General features: G+C 39.7%; 2 protein-coding genes across 2 annotated transcripts; one reads left to right on the top strand and one right to left on the bottom strand.

Moving 5' to 3' along the window:
- Nucleotides 1-1923: 1923 nt before the first annotated feature.
- Nucleotides 1924-6821, top strand: LOC106959308 (leucine-rich repeat-containing protein 17-like). The gene is made up of 3 exons (XM_015051797.1): nt 1924-1978; nt 3056-3211; nt 6288-6821. Exons 1-3 carry the CDS (start codon nt 1924-1926, stop codon nt 6716-6718), a joined length of 642 nt encoding a protein of 213 aa, XP_014907283.1. The 3' UTR covers nt 6719-6821.
- Nucleotides 6822-7787: 966 nt separating this feature from the next.
- Nucleotides 7788-13928, bottom strand: LOC106959315 (ras-related protein Rab-19-like). Its single transcript, XM_015051818.1, has 4 exons — nt 12951-13928; nt 9436-9619; nt 9046-9149; nt 7788-8959 (listed from the first exon to the last, which is right to left on the bottom strand). The coding sequence occupies exons 1-4, from the start codon at nt 13143-13145 to the stop codon at nt 8771-8773; spliced, it is 672 nt and encodes a 223-aa protein (XP_014907304.1). The 5' UTR covers nt 13146-13928; the 3' UTR covers nt 7788-8770.
- Between the last annotated feature and the right edge of the window lie 1160 nt (nt 13929-15088).

The following is a 15088-nucleotide window of genomic DNA, read 5'->3' as shown; positions in this document are numbered from 1 at the left end:
TTAAAATGTTATTTGAATTTAAGTACGATAACTCAACTAATTTAAATTGTTCTTTTTCCTCGTGAAATCAATTTTGAGTACTTTTTTCTCTATAACATTTTATACAATTCACAAGTACATGCTCAACTGTATCCTGTGATTGGCCACATTCATAAATTCCTGCAGGACATTTTCCTCTTCTTTTCAGGTTAGAATTTAAATATGAATGACCAAGTCAAAGTCTTGATAAAATGTCACCTTCTCTCATTTCTTCTTTCACAACAGATTTCATTTCTGTTTTCCTGTATAAGATTGATAAAGAAATTTCTCAAACCACGGAACAAAAGGGCGGAATGGAAATGGATAAAGAACCAGGGGATTAATTAGAGACACATGATAGGACAGTAGATGCAAAAGCTTGTTTGCACTAATGCAAAAAACTGAAAAGAATATGAAAAAATCTAAAGAACATAACTAAACCATAAACATAAATATACACACCAATCAAAACCAAACTCAAACTCCCCAGCATTGTGACAAAAGAAAGCTATAAGAAGTCAGTTTGGTATACACCCAATTCTGTGTGGCAGAAAACGCCACACATCGAAAAAAACACAACTGTGAAACACTGTGATTTTGCAGAGGCGCTTTTCTGAAACAGAAACAGGGAGGATAGTCTGGATATTGGGTCTATATTAGTATAAACGAAAAATGTGTTCTTAAACCAAACTACGAACATGAACAGCGACGCCTTAACAGACTGAAACATTTTTGCTCTAATAGACTGAAAGATCAGCGGGTTTTCATCCAAGGATCATTTTTCTCTTTGGTGCAAAAAGTGGAACAGATGTTCTGCAGATTAATGACTTTAACAGATTTAGCAACAGCACAGTCCAGGCCCGATTATGACTGGGCCTGGAGTGACAATTACTTTTCCTGACATGTTATCTCTCTTCCTCTGTTATTTGGTCATTCATTCATTCAGCTACATTTGACACTTTGAACAGAGGTAGAAAGTGTTGAGCTTAAGTCTGTAAAGCCGAAACATTTGGTGCATTGAGGGATCTTTCGAGTTGAGATTTGAACCATGGTAATAGCTTTTTGGCTCGACTTTTATTAAACTGGAATTCGAAATTTGAGACTTGTGTTCTTCCTTAATTCAACATACTGAAAATTGCTCCAAAACACATGGGACCACAGATGTATCACAGTTAGACAGAAAAAAATAAATAAATGTTGATTTTGGCTCAAGGTTAAAGTCTGTGAAAAGAGCCTGGGAATGCAAGTTTGGAACTGAATGCCGTTTTTTTTTTTTTTTAAGACAATGCTGGAGAGACATAGACACCTAAAGGCAGGCTAGGATTCTCTTCGGACCTCTCGGGAGAAGTATTCTCTCAAAGCTGGACCGACAACTTGCAACATGAAACCACAGAGTCTTCGAAGTCTGTTCCCATCCTCTCCACCATGTGTCCGCCTGCTGCGCGTTTAACATCATCAGAGGAAAATAATAAGTACATTTCCTCATTACGGGGCCCCCCATCCTCAATATATGGGTGTCTTGCTTGTGTGTGTGATTGTTCTCTCTTAAACTAGAAGTGATTTATTGTAACGGGGCTTTAGGATAACTCGCTGCAGCATCTGTCGTAATAAAGCGGATAGATAAAGACTGCAACATCTGCTCCATAAAAGCCCCCATAAGCATTCTTTTTTTTTCTTTTTCTTTGCAAAGCATAAACTCTGTGTAAGTTAATACTTAGAGGAAACCCACATAAACAGAGACTTGAACATTTCTAATCTAGATTAAAATATAACCACAGCAATAATTCATACTCCTAGAATCTAGTTACATTTTGCAGCATTACAAGCATATATGTCAGAGTGTTTTATTTGGACAGAACGACTCCAAGGAGCATCCAGTGAAAAAGTTTAACCAAAAATAATTCAATGGTCTCCATACGGAACGGTGGTGACAGAATCATGCTGTGGGATGCTTCGTTCGGTAAGCTAATCACAGCTTAGGGTCACAAAAAAAAAAACCTGTTGGAGGCAACAACTAAAAATAGGATTTTAGCCAGAGTTAAAGTCCTATCAAATGATGTCCCAGTCAAAGTCCAGATCTAAATAAACTGCAGTAACAGCTGCAATATAATCAGTTTATACAAAGACTATTGCTTCAGGTTGAACTCAAATGACACACATTGCACACTTTGGAGATTTATGTATTTTCCATCCTATACAATTCTAAAAGAATCACTTTCTAGCTGGTGGTTGACTTCAGGTAAGATGTATAGCAGTTCGCTTTCAATGTTTCTGAAATGCATGGTATGTTTTTCTCATCTACAACCATTTTGCTTCAGAGATAAACGATGAAACAAGTTAGTCAGGCCACCTATGTTGTTTTAAACACATTATATGTTACCTCCAGTTTTAACGTTCTCCATGTTACTTTTTCCTCCTGACAGGTAAATCAAGCTGTAGGAGCCACAAAACCAATTCATAAACTGTAAAAATGTCATTTTTTTGGCATGAGGCTTTTCAGCACGTGTTAAGCACATATGCAGTTAGCTTTACATGACATTTACTGTCAGAGCATGTTACATGTGCACCTTTTCATTCACAGCTTTGTGATTACCTTGTTAAACGTACGTCTTGAAAGTGCAAGGAGGATGAAGCGTTTGCAAGACGAAAATATGGCATCTCAATCTTATCAAAGACAAATCGGTGTGTATGAAGCCGGAACAATTGGGGAAAAAACAAGTCAAGCAATGTTGTACACGCTCCATCTTGAACACATAAAAAGGTCGCACACAACCGACACATCTTGAAAACATATAAGATCCAGACTGACTGAGTTTCCAACTCTCTGCTCCGGTTCTGTTCCAACCTCATGTGTTTTGAGCATCTGCCTCGGAGCTGTAAATCCATCAATGGGGTTAATGAGGTTTTGATTTTAAAAACCTCAATGTAAATGCACCTTTGCGTCTCGCGACAAATGTAAAGTCTGGTTTGGCCTTTTCACACTCTCCTCCGTCACTTTTCTCCTTCAACGGTTCTCTTTTCGTTTCCCCTTCCACAGACCTGAATCAAATTCCGCCGGAGCTGCCGTTGGAAATAGTGGGGATGGACATGTCCAATAACATCATCACACATCTCAGGCCCAAACAATTCCTGCTGTCTAAAGAACTCAAGCTGCTCAACCTCAGCAGCAACAACCTGCAACACATAGACACAGGTAACGCATCAATCATGAGCTCCACAGAAGAGCTGCATGACGGACGGATGTACATATTCTTGGAATTCATTGTGCTGCATGCTTTAAAGACTCTTTGTCTGGTGTGGTGATTAATTAAGATGAATTACGAGAGGTCAATCGGAAAACACCACCAAAAGAAACAACTCTACAACACTGGACGTGTTCACAGTCCAAAATCAACATCCTAAGTCTTATTTAAAAGTCTGTGTCATGATTGGTGGTGGAATTGGACGCGAATGCAGAGAGGCAGAAATGGCAAGTTGATGATGAATGTTTAATGATAAGAAAAGATTAACAAAAACTCACAAAAGAGAGAACACGGGGAGCTGGAGCAGGCGCTGCGCTATAGTGGGGCACAGAGAAAGGTGCAGAGAAAGTGCACCCTTGCCTGTTGAGAAAGGTTTGTTTAATGTTTAAGCTATTTTCCCTCAATGAAATATATAGTAGTCAGTCCCAGTGACAGTTTCACTCACGGTTTAGCCATTGTGCTTCCTGGGTAAAAAATCAAACGAGAAACGCAAAATGCATTAAAATCAAAAATAAAAGTATTGAGGTGACAAGGAATCGAGAACAAATAAATGCGCTATTATTTTTACTGTAGTTTTTCGCATTGATGCATTATTTAGATAAAATAATTAACAATTAATACCATCAGTGCATCAAACAGAAAACAAAGTGAGCATTTAGTAATCTGAAGAAGTTTTCTCTCTCTCTCTGATTGTCTTCTCTGAATTCAGCAGCAGAGAGATTCTTAAAAAAAAAAGTAAGCTTATCCATTACTTTCACCAGGCTAACGATTTCTGGCTTCGAGTTCTCCTGTCCAGCAGGCAAATCCTGCCACAAACATTTGTAGCTTTTCTCGTCAGCCATCGACACGTGCAAGCTATCTACCGCGGCTCGCCCTAGTGTGTCTAAAGCCATTTGTAAACCAACGGAAGAAGTTCCATTTGATTCTGAGAGCTTGTAAGACTCCGAGACATATGGTCACAATCCTCCCCCAAGAAACACCTTCTAATCATGTTCACATTTGGAGTGAATTTTTAAGAGGTTGTTTATTTATCCTTTTCAAGTGGAAGGTGACCAGGGGGCCGTGGGGTGTGGAGTGGGGGGAGGGGAGATGAATGCAAATCCACTAAATTTTATGGATTGTTACAAGCGAACACGCTGATAAACATCCAGTTACGTCTGGTGGGGGTTGCGCCGGAAAGTTTTGGTTTGAAGAAAAAAAACAAAAAAAAAAACACCACTTTTGTCTTTGACTTGTAAAGTTTAGCATTTTGTTTTGCTCTGGATGAACCATGGCAGTTAGGGCCTCCCAGTGATGAATGCAGCTTAACATACGGAGATTAGGCCTATTTGGGAGATCTGTCACAGACAGAATTGCCGGGTTCAGAGAGAATTCAGATTGGCATTTTGGGAAATATGGCTGCTAATGACTGACAAATAGCTAAGTGGTAATAGCGGTTAATTTCATCCTCTGGGGAAAAGACAGGAGTTGGTTTGGTTATGGTGGCTTCAACAACCAACAGTAGCTGATTTGGGAGCACAGGGTCCCACGATCAAGAGATGGGACCCTGAAGTCCCTTCCCTCTCTGCTACGCTTCTGTTTATCCGTGCCGTAAACACAGCTGAACGGACCCAAAGTTTCTCAGACCTTAGCACAAATGAAAGTGTTTGCCGTTTACGTCTCTCAAGATTTCCGCAATGTTTTTAATTTTGCCCCGGCTTTCTACCACGCTTGGTCTTCTCATTCCGTTTTTTGTTTTTTCCCCACCTCCTCCTCTATCCTCTCTTCCACTCTGTAAAGATAAAAGCAGGGCCGGAGGCTGGCGGACAGCAAGAAACAGTCTCCGCCATCCCATTACTCCCACTCTAAACTCTTGCACATGTTTTCATAGGTGCACTCTGAGAAAAGCAGAGCAGCGACAAGACTGGAAGCTCTCAAAGACGTTCATTATCCCTATTTGAAGTCGCTGTCTGTTATTCTATTCATGTAAGCTGGTCTTTTTTATGTGCCGACTGGTTTGGAAAGACCAACAGACTTGCAGGTCCTTCAAAATGTGTTACTTTTGATGTCAGTGAGAAAGCTCCGGCCGTTATATGTGCTGTTCATCCTAAAATGAATCAGCAGCTCAAAGTGGACATGTTATGGGAAGATTTATGCACCCTTTTGCACCTGGCATATATTCCCTCAGGTTTTCAATAAGTTTATTAAGTTGGGATTGCAAAGCATTGCATTCAGCACAGAGCAGATCTGAGTTAGCTTCTGAATTCAGAGGTCAGTTTCAGACAACAGCAAACTTGGCGACAGGGGAGTTAGCTGTGATAAAAGACGCAGATGTAAAAAAAAGATAGGCACTGCAGATGGAGGTATTGTCTGTGCAGTCAATAAATCATGAAGATACATCATAGCGTTTGGAAGTAGAAGTTCTTCCATCATTTCGGTCACCATTCTTTTGCCGATCGTTTATGAGCCACACTGCCCCCATGTTGTTATATTGCTCATTTTTATTCCTTTGGAGAACCCATCCACAAGGTCTCTAATGACCCACAAAACCAACACAGACGGTGAACAGAAGGCTCTGAATAGGTGTCTGTGTTGTTTAACGCTGAGCAAAAATGGCCCTTTGTATGCCGGTCTGACTTGCTTAGCCTCTCTCCAAATTCCAAAGTCAGTCATGAGATAACGATGATCTCCCAAATAGACCTAGGTCTGCCTCAAAGCCACACCAGTGAGACTTATCTGAATATCCTCCTGCGGAAAAACATCCAGAGGCTATCGCATTCTCAAAACTATCTTGACTGCTAGCTTTTGGCACAAATAAACAGAGACTCAACTTTTACTGAAAGCAAACTTCGTCCTAATGGATTGTCTCTGTATACATGTTCAATGTTCAAGGGCAGCCGATAGCAAATTTATGTTTTAAAATCTACAATTATTGGGGGGACATTTTAATACAAGACGTTGTTGGAGTTAAACATGCATTTGATGTGGATAATTATGTTTGGTCCTTTGTGAATTAGGCTAACCTTTATTGCACATTTCCCATCCCAGCTGCTTTTGCAGGCCTGCTGTACCTCCGCGATCTCGACCTGTCCAACAACAGCCTTCGTTACTTCCAGTACGGCGTGCTGGAGGACCTGTACTTCCTGCGGAGGCTGACGCTGGACAACAACCCGTGGATCTGCGACTACAACATCCACTACTTGGTCTACTGGCTCAAGCACCATCCGAGCGTCTCGTACACGGGCCTGGTCTGCTCGCAGCCGCTGGAGTTCAGGGGCTGGCAGGTGGAAGACTACGTCAAAACCTACAACGGGGAATGTCCTGTGGATAAACCGACGGAGGGGACCGACACTGGGCAGGAAGGACAAGGAGGGTCAGAGAATGAGGCGATTGGGGATATGGGCGAGGGACAAGGGCAGCTTCTACCCCAGCCCATAAAGGAGAAAAAGAATGGTTTTGAGATCATCAGGCTGAGCTAAAATCGAACCGGTGTGGTTATACTTTGAGAGAAATTTTAACATGACGATTGACATGCAGGTCAGAGGTCAACATAGATTAATAAAGTGGGATTTGGTGATTAAATGTTTGAGGAAAAAGTAATGTGAAGTACAACATTGGGGTAAAGTAATTTGTAAGCAACATCCTTTTTAAGTAGCGGAAAACTCATGCAGGATGATTAACGTTTTATTTTTAACGTTCAACTGTTTCACTGTCAAGTTATGTTTTTCAAGGCATTGATGAGACCTAAATTTCTATTTATCTTATTCCAAATTCAGCCTGTTTAGGTTGCAAAACCCTAGTGATCAGAAGCTACTCTCTTTTTTTCTTTTACAGTAATTTTGGGCTCGGGATATGTACGTTTTTTTGTTTATTTTACCATTTGTTTTTTTTCCACATTAATGTCTGTCATTTTTTGCCTGTTTTCTGGAAATAAATTTGGATCTATTTTTTCTGATTATTTGTTTTCCTAAGGAACCGCAGTGATTAATAGCAAACTATATGGGTAGACATATTTAATTTGGGCGTAAAGCACAACCATGAGAAATGACTGGAAGCTGATTTTGGCTCAGCTTGTCCTACATGGAGATTGCTGAGAATTTGCCTGAAGCTCTACTCAAAGTGACCAGCAAAACATTTATTATAGTGATGTGATACTGCACGGCAATTATTATGGAAACATTAGGTCTATTACAAACAAGGTTTTTGTGTTGTTTGGCCTCTGAATCCCGGTACTTACTGCAGTTCTGCCTCAAGGATACATTTCAAATCCATTTTCCACTTTTAACTAGTGTATTAATCAAAAGCACAAAAATGATTTTGTAGCCAAGCCCGATACGGTTCATTAATTGCTTGCTGGAAAGGGAGAAGATTTCTCCCCGCCGCCCCCAAACACATACTGGTGAATATTAGCAACGTCGCCAAAAGTATAAAATTTCCCCCATGTTTTATGATAGGCCAACACAAAGTTGTACAAAGGGCAATATAAAAAATAAAATATCAGTTTTTTTTTTTTTTTACAAATCAAGTTGGTCTATGATACAACCCCACTCCCAAGAGAAAGATTGAATTTTATTAATAAAACATGGACAAATCTAGCAAATATTTATAGATGTATGAATATCTTAGCGAGGCTAAATTTACCAGTGACTGTCTCAGAAAAGTAATGACCTCTTTTTCTAGTGTGATGACCTTATTGTAATAATACACTACATCTTTTCCGGAAAATGGCTTTGAGGCAAACTGTTTGTGTTTGGACACATTTTTGTTTCCTCTTTCAAATCACGTTTCCCTTTTTTATACACAAGGCAAAGGCAACCCTAACGGCGGCCACAGATCATGCGGTGCAGCACAGCACCATCTAGTGTTCAGACAGTGTCGCTTCAGTGTTCAATGGGTTAGAAACGTCAGATTACTTTTCCTCAGAGGTCAGAATTTCCTGACGGGCTCAAGGAGTTCGCTGGAAGCTACTCATAATCAAATATGGCATTTTTATTTTCACAGCTTTTTGCAGCTGTGTCGTGAAATCAATTCAGACTTATTTATTTCACAGTAGTTTTGAGTATGGCAAGCCGTTTTGGAAACTTAAATCCACAGTGTAGTGAGAGACAACAGATTAAAAATATATATTCTTTCAAAAACATTTCAACTTCATTTTAACAAAATCGCACCGTAAAACAACCCCAAGCTCTTAGCACACTGTTAGACTTCCAATGGTGTAAATGTATTTGCCTTAAACTGTTTTGAATTTAGAAAAATATTAGTAACATGGACCAGTTGATATAAAAGGAGGTCGTTGGGCTTTAGCGCTTCCTGAACACTGATCGCAGGTCTTTCCAGTAAAGACGCTTCGTCAGCATTCCTCTCCGATCAGATACAACGAACATTTCTTCACCATATCTTTGACATCTGCCTTCTGGCAGACGCTCAGTACATCATGCCTCGACGTCACAGAACTTCAAGATCCTCTTTCACTCATCCACATTCCCGATAAATAAAACCCTTCAAGCATCTTCAGTCACAGTTTCTCTGCGTCAGCAACACGACTTCTTCTCTTTCTCCGGAGGAACGTAGGCGCCTATGCTGACATCGATTGGTCGAGAGTTCTCTCTGAGGAGGATCCGAGGCATGCCGCTGTTCTCATCCTGCTGGACGTTGAGGCCGTTACGAGACAGCAGCTCCTTGGCCATCATCAAGAAGGCTTCCTCCACATTCTGACTTTCCTGTAAAAGAGGAAATGCTTTAAATAATAATAATAATAAAAAATCAACCAAAATTTCAGAGTCTAAGCCTTGCTCGTTTGCATTACCTTAGCAGATGTTTCCAAAGCAGCGAGTATGCCTCTTTCTTTTGCCAGATTGCAAGCTTTCTCGAACGGAACCTCCCGTTCCTCCTCCAGGTCACATTTGTTACCTAAATGGAGACGGACATGAAGCCATATTGGCAGCACACATAATCCTGCTGATGTTTGGGCTTGACAAGCGTGTATGGTTCAAGACCAAGCACTCAAACAGCTTTCTGAAAACATTTTGTTATGCTATGTTCTCTTGCTTTTCCTTTCCTTTAGAGTAAATAGATACCGATCTTTGTGGCATGATATATTTTTTACCCAAAGTACATAAAAAGTCATAGATCAAAATCAGTTGATTCATACAAGCAGAGTATCTTTATTTGCTACAAAAGTCAAAATCTAACTCACCTATTAGCACCAAGAGTACATTGGCAGCTCCGTACAGCTCTACCTCCTTGATCCAATGGTTCACCGAATCAAAGGTGCAGCCTCGTGTGATGTCATAGGTAATCATGGCGCCGTGAGCGCTGCGATAGTAACTCTGAGTGATGGTCCGAAACCTCTCCTGACCTGCTGTGTCCCACACCTGCATCTGCATCACACAGAAATAATGCATCCGAGTGTTAAGTTCAAGCTCGTATAAGGTTTTCATGTAATAGAAAGTAATATGTAACAAGTGGGATTTTTTTTTTTTTTTTTTTTTTTACAAAATAATCAGTCTAATGCAGTGCTTCTCAATTCCAGTCCTCAGGCCCCCCTGCTCTGCATGTTTTAGATGTGCCTCTACTCCAGAACAGCTGATTCAAATGATTGCATGACCTTCAAGTACTGCAGAGGCCTGTTAATCACCAAAATATTGAATCCAGGTGTGTGGCAGAAGGGAAACATCTAAAACATGCAGGGCAGGGGGTCGTGAGGACCGGAATTGAGAAACACTGGTCTAATGGTTTGAAAGTTACATTAACACTATGCATATTGGAAAATGAATCAGCAATGTCTTGAAGCAAACAATTTTCAAGTTGATTTCACTGTGAAGAGTTAAAATTATTGCAAAGTTTCACAATTTTGTCATGAGATTACAAAGATGATTATGAAAGAAACATCATTTAGAGTAAGGGCTGAACTTCCCAGAAATCTATGAATTCCCACTAGTGCCTGTGTTTCGGGGGGCTGCCAAGGATGAAGAATTAAGCAACATAACTCCCAAAAACAGGGACAGGAAGCAGAAAAATGCACATGTTCTTTTTGCGCTTGTTTGCAGAGAAGCTGCACAGCTTGCTGCTTCTGGAAGTTAGAAGATTACAATTTTTAAATTTGCCTAAGTTATAGAGATCATTTTGTGACAATCTTGAGTCAGTTAAGCCTCATCTTCCTTTACGCCACAAAATGATGCAGAACTTTGTGTAGGCTCAAATTTGAGCAAACTAAAGCATTGAAAGACCGACAGAGTCTGCGAATTTAATCCACCCAAAAACATTTTAATCCCATAAAGAGATCTATAGATGTCATTTAGACTCAAAGCAACAACATTTTGCCGAGAGGAAAAGGTAAAGAGTTTGTGTCACGAAAACCATTTAAGGAGATTTTTACTTTTGTGAGAGTGACTGATAGATGAATGGCAACAAACATGAGATGCTATGATTTAATTGTGTTTATTTTTTCTTTTTATTAAGGCGACTTAAAGGCAGCCAAAAATAATAAGCTGGTTTTTATGAGCATGTTGGTGTTGCACGGCATCAAACAGAAACAAACAAACCCAGACTCAAAATACAGGCCTGGTTTGAGTCCAGACCACTTTAGCTGTCAAATGTAAATGAGGGCAAAGACAGGGAGTGCCACACTAACACTTCCTCTACCATATGGTAAACTGTCAGTGATGCAAAAGGACACTGCTCCTCACTACATAATAAAAACTGTCGTAGAAAAACTAAATATAACTTTATGTTGTGCACAACTGTGAGGCAAATGTTGCTCCAGTTAAAATTTGTTCCATAAAGAAAGATTCAACAAAATATGTCATGTGCTTTTTTGTCATCTGGGGTGTCATAGTTGCCCGATTTTGACCATGTGACTTATTTATTATGGTCTGATCCATAAACTTTAACTGAAAGCTTGTTCTTCCTTCTTTAAAGAGTTTAATGATCACTACTAGAGATAATGAGAAGCTAGAGGCCTTCAGGAAGCACACGAGGATCTTGGAGATGTTGCTTTGAGAGTGTGAAAATTATCCCCAATAATGGGGCATTTGAGTTAATAATTTTATATGTAGACAGTATGTCTAGCCTGTAAGCTACTGAGGGCTTTAGCAACAAACACATACGTGGTAGGCAGGAGAAGTCTGTTGGTTTCCCTGCGGAGAATCCCCAAGCCCTTACAGCATATCTCCGAGGATACTCCCCAAGGATTTTTGTAACATTGTAGCAACCAGCGTAAACTCAACAGGCCAGCCCCTTCCAAAACACCACAACTAGTTAATGGAGACAAGTCATCCATTTAATTTAAAGCAGCTAGAACTAAAGTGTCGTTTCCACATGTCTTCCGAAAGTAAATGCAGGTTTGACTAGTTTAAGATGTATTTCAGTGGTGGAATAAAAACTTAATTCCTTTCCTTTGTACGTAGAATAAGGTCACAAAAAAAAAAGAAGAAACATAGCTGTGCCAGCTGCAAGAAACAACTTCATAGACATAGCCTCAGGCAGGAAATAGCCGATGGGGTTGAGCGAAGTCACAGACACATGAGCAGTCGAAAATAATAACTCATGTGAACAGCAAGATCTTGGCAGTTCATGTATATTTCCACTTATTACAACCTTAAGGTGTAGTAATTGCAGAGTGACATTTGTAGAAGCAGAAACAAAATTTGCTTGTATGAAAAAAAAAATAGAAATGCATCCAGATGTTTCAAATTTAAGCCACTCAAACTCATTGCATTTTATTGACTTGCTATATTCCACCTGTTTTGCCACATAATTGTTAAAATATTGCTCTATTGTTATACCAAAAAGCTTTTTGACGGTGAAAATCTTTTCTTTGCAATGACAAGAGCGAAAGATTAAATATGCGAAAGTAGTCGCCCTTTTTAAACTTAATGAATTAGTACAAAATGTGCGCGATAGGTCACACATGGCAATGCAAAATGCAAAGTGGGCGGAACATAATCTGTAGTTTTTTCAACCTTTTTACACATAAATACCTGAAAAGACGGGTGTGAATTTGTATTCAGCACTCTTTACCCTAATATACTTAAACATAAACTATTACAAAGTTTATCAAAAGTCATGAAGGGGACACAGCAGCACGAATAGTTATGCGCCGGCCACGTCACACTAAACACATTATCCCCATTGTGAAACATGGTGCAGGCCGTATTGTGCTGTGTGGATCTAACAACATAAAATCCCAATGAAATATGTTGAACAATAGCAACATTAAAAAAAAAAAAAACACTATGAAACATCATGAGTTTTTGATGAAAGCTTCCTTTTCAAGAGCAAGTGCAGGAGATGAGAGATCAGTCCAAGATCTAGTTGTGCCATTACAAAGGCACAAAGGGAGGGACCTGATGGACCGGTTCTTCATACCAGCCGCCTGTCAGGCTTGTTTTGGACCGAGTCAAACTGCCACTGCCGCTTGCTGTTCTGTCACTGGAGGAAACTCCTTCGAAAAAGAGGTCTCCTAAACGTGGAGCCCAGGGACAATGAATTTGGGAGCTATTAATTTTAATTTCATTTTTTCTTCTTTTAAAACTAACAAAACAACCCCCAAAATAGAATCTCTACTTTCCATTATACCTCACGTGTGTCTTACTAATATATTTCAGCACTGCCGAGTCTCACGCCGATGCAACGTTCGGATTTATACTCCTTCATTTAATGTCTTTTGCATGTCTAAAACACAAAACACACGCTATGTAGAAAGCTTACCTTGACTTTCTTTCCTTCAATATCCACCGTCCTCACTGTGAAATCCACTCCGATGGTGTTCTGCTGTTTGTCAGAGAAAACCCCTGACTTAAAGTTCTGAAGCACGCAGGTCTTCCCCACATTGGTGTCCCCAATGAGGATGATCTTAAACAGGAAATCAAAAGTGTCATCGTGCTCAGGTGGCGGTGCCTGCATGTTGGAAGTGGTGTGTGTGTGTGTGTCGTTTTCAGTGTGAGTAGAGGAAATGATCCCTCCTTTAGCTGAACTGTAGATCTCTTGGAATATTTGACCTTTTGTAGCTGAAAGGTGATTAGTTATCTTTACGGTTGAATTGAGGCATAAAAACAAGCCCAAAATGATACTTGGGAAAAAATAAAATAAAAATGTTCCAAGCAGCAACAGTTAAGGAGGATATTTATCACCGAATTAGTTTGTGGTTAATATAGTAGATGCATCAGAAATCAACTCCTTCTATGTCTATTTCCCCAAAAAGAGAACAAACAAAAAAAGACGGTGTTTCCTGTCCAATTATGCATCCTCCCTCTTCAGTATCCCCAGAACGTTTAGCATGTCCTTCCTCTCTTGTGCTCTTTCAGCGGGACAAAACGGTCTCAGTTCAGCTTCTCCTTTTAGCTCCTTCTCAGGTGTTGACCCACTTTACTGCCCAAGGCAACAAATGACATGAAAATCCATACCAGTAATCCCCTCCCCCACCAAATAATACTAATAAATAAAAAGAAAATAAATCTTCGTAGTAAATAGTTAAAATTTAAGTCTTGTTATAGCAGTCTGCAGTCCCAGGCACTTACTTACGCTCTCTTACACACATAAACATTCGTTCACGGTTCCTCCCACTGAGTTTCTCCCATCAGTTTTTCCTGTTCTTCCTCACCCGAGTCCTGCCCTCTTCACATCACCTGTGTGTAACAACAGAAACCTGCCCCACCTGTTTTCTCTACCCAGCCAAGCCTCATACCTCATGATGCACTATGGGAAATGAAGTCAGTTGGGCAGTGAACTTACTCAACCCGCTCGTCCTGTAAGGACTGTTGCAGTAGCCTACAGCACCACCTTTCAGCAACTTGTTTTACAGATAACTTGTGAGACGATGAGTCAACGGGAATGAGATAATGTGTTTTTCTTGTTTTTTTTTTGGTTTTTTTTTCTAACCCAAGTCAAATTGTTTAGGAAATGGCACTTCAGATCTAAAGGTTAAATTCCAACCATATTTTATAATTAATTCGATAAGTTACCAAATCTTTTTGCTGATTTCAATTGTCCTTATTGATAAAAAGAAACAAAATTAAAAGCTTCACTTGTTACTGAAACAGTAATAGTAATAGTACACCATTTTCAGTAACATTTTAAAGGTAACGTATCAGTGCTGCAATAAAGTCCTGACCCTTCCCTTGTTTTTTTTAAGGTTTTTCTAATAAGACATTAAGCTTGTGTTGATTTGTTTTGCTTTTCTTTGTACCCTCACCCAGTGCCTTTGTGTTTTTTTTTTCTTTCTCTCCTCCCTGTCCTCTCAACCCAAAGCCAGTTGTTTCGGATTGCCTGGTTCTGCTGCAGCCTTCTCTTGTTAACAGGGAGTGGTTGCCACATGCTTGCTTCAGGTGGATTCAATATTGGACAACATGAACGACCTTTTACCAACTAGCATGAAATAGTCAACCAGATTTGATTGTGATGTGATATAATTTTGATTGGACTCCTGTATAAATAAATTGAGCCAAGTTGTTAATGTATCTATTCCTAACTAGCAATTCCAAAAACAAGTGTTTTAGCATAAACATTTTTAACCTGTAATTATATTAGAATAAAGAATCATATTTAAAGAATGTTACAACTGTGTTTGGGCTTATTTGAACCACCACTAGATCTTACAATAATCTGAGATGTTAGGATTTTTCCTCAAAATTATATCTATCACTTTTCAGATTTCCCTGAGATTTCTTGGAGAAGAAAGAAAGCACTGGACCACACTCACTGAATACAAAGTGATAGTGGATTATGACTCATATACCAGTGGAAGCTTGGTTTCTTGGTCTGAATGTATAAATATTGATGGCGTTGAAGATTTTTAAAGTAAAAGACACAGCCAGAACTGGTGCTGGGATGAAAAGAGAGCCATAAAA

Source organism: Poecilia latipinna, unplaced genomic scaffold (genome assembly GCF_001443285.1).
Source record: "Poecilia latipinna isolate Pla-1442-1.1 unplaced genomic scaffold, P_latipinna-1.0 Scaffold1067, whole genome shotgun sequence".
NCBI lineage: Eukaryota > Metazoa > Chordata > Actinopteri > Cyprinodontiformes > Poeciliidae > Poecilia > Poecilia latipinna.
The sequence above is the reverse complement of the archived record's forward strand: the minus strand, read 5'-3'. Positions and strand labels throughout refer to the sequence as shown.

Coding starts and splice junctions, on each gene's coding strand:
- LOC106959308 (XM_015051797.1), top strand. CDS start 1,924: ATGGTCTCCATACGGAACGGTGGTGACAGAATCATGCTGTGGGATGCT. Junction 1,979..3,055: donor GCTGTGGGATGCTTCGTTCG/GTAAGCTAATCA, acceptor CCCCTTCCACAG/ACCTGAATCAAATTCCGCCG. Junction 3,212..6,287: donor CCTGCAACACATAGACACAG/GTAACGCATCAA, acceptor TTCCCATCCCAG/CTGCTTTTGCAGGCCTGCTG.
- LOC106959315 (XM_015051818.1), bottom strand. CDS start 13,145: ATGCAGGCACCGCCACCTGAGCACGATGACACTTTTGATTTCCTGTTT. Junction 9,620..12,950: donor TTGAAGGAAAGAAAGTCAAG/GTAAGCTTTCTA, acceptor TGTGTGATGCAG/ATGCAGGTGTGGGACACAGC. Junction 9,150..9,435: donor TGTACTCTTGGTGCTAATAG/GTGAGTTAGATT, acceptor GTCTCCATTTAG/GTAACAAATGTGACCTGGAG.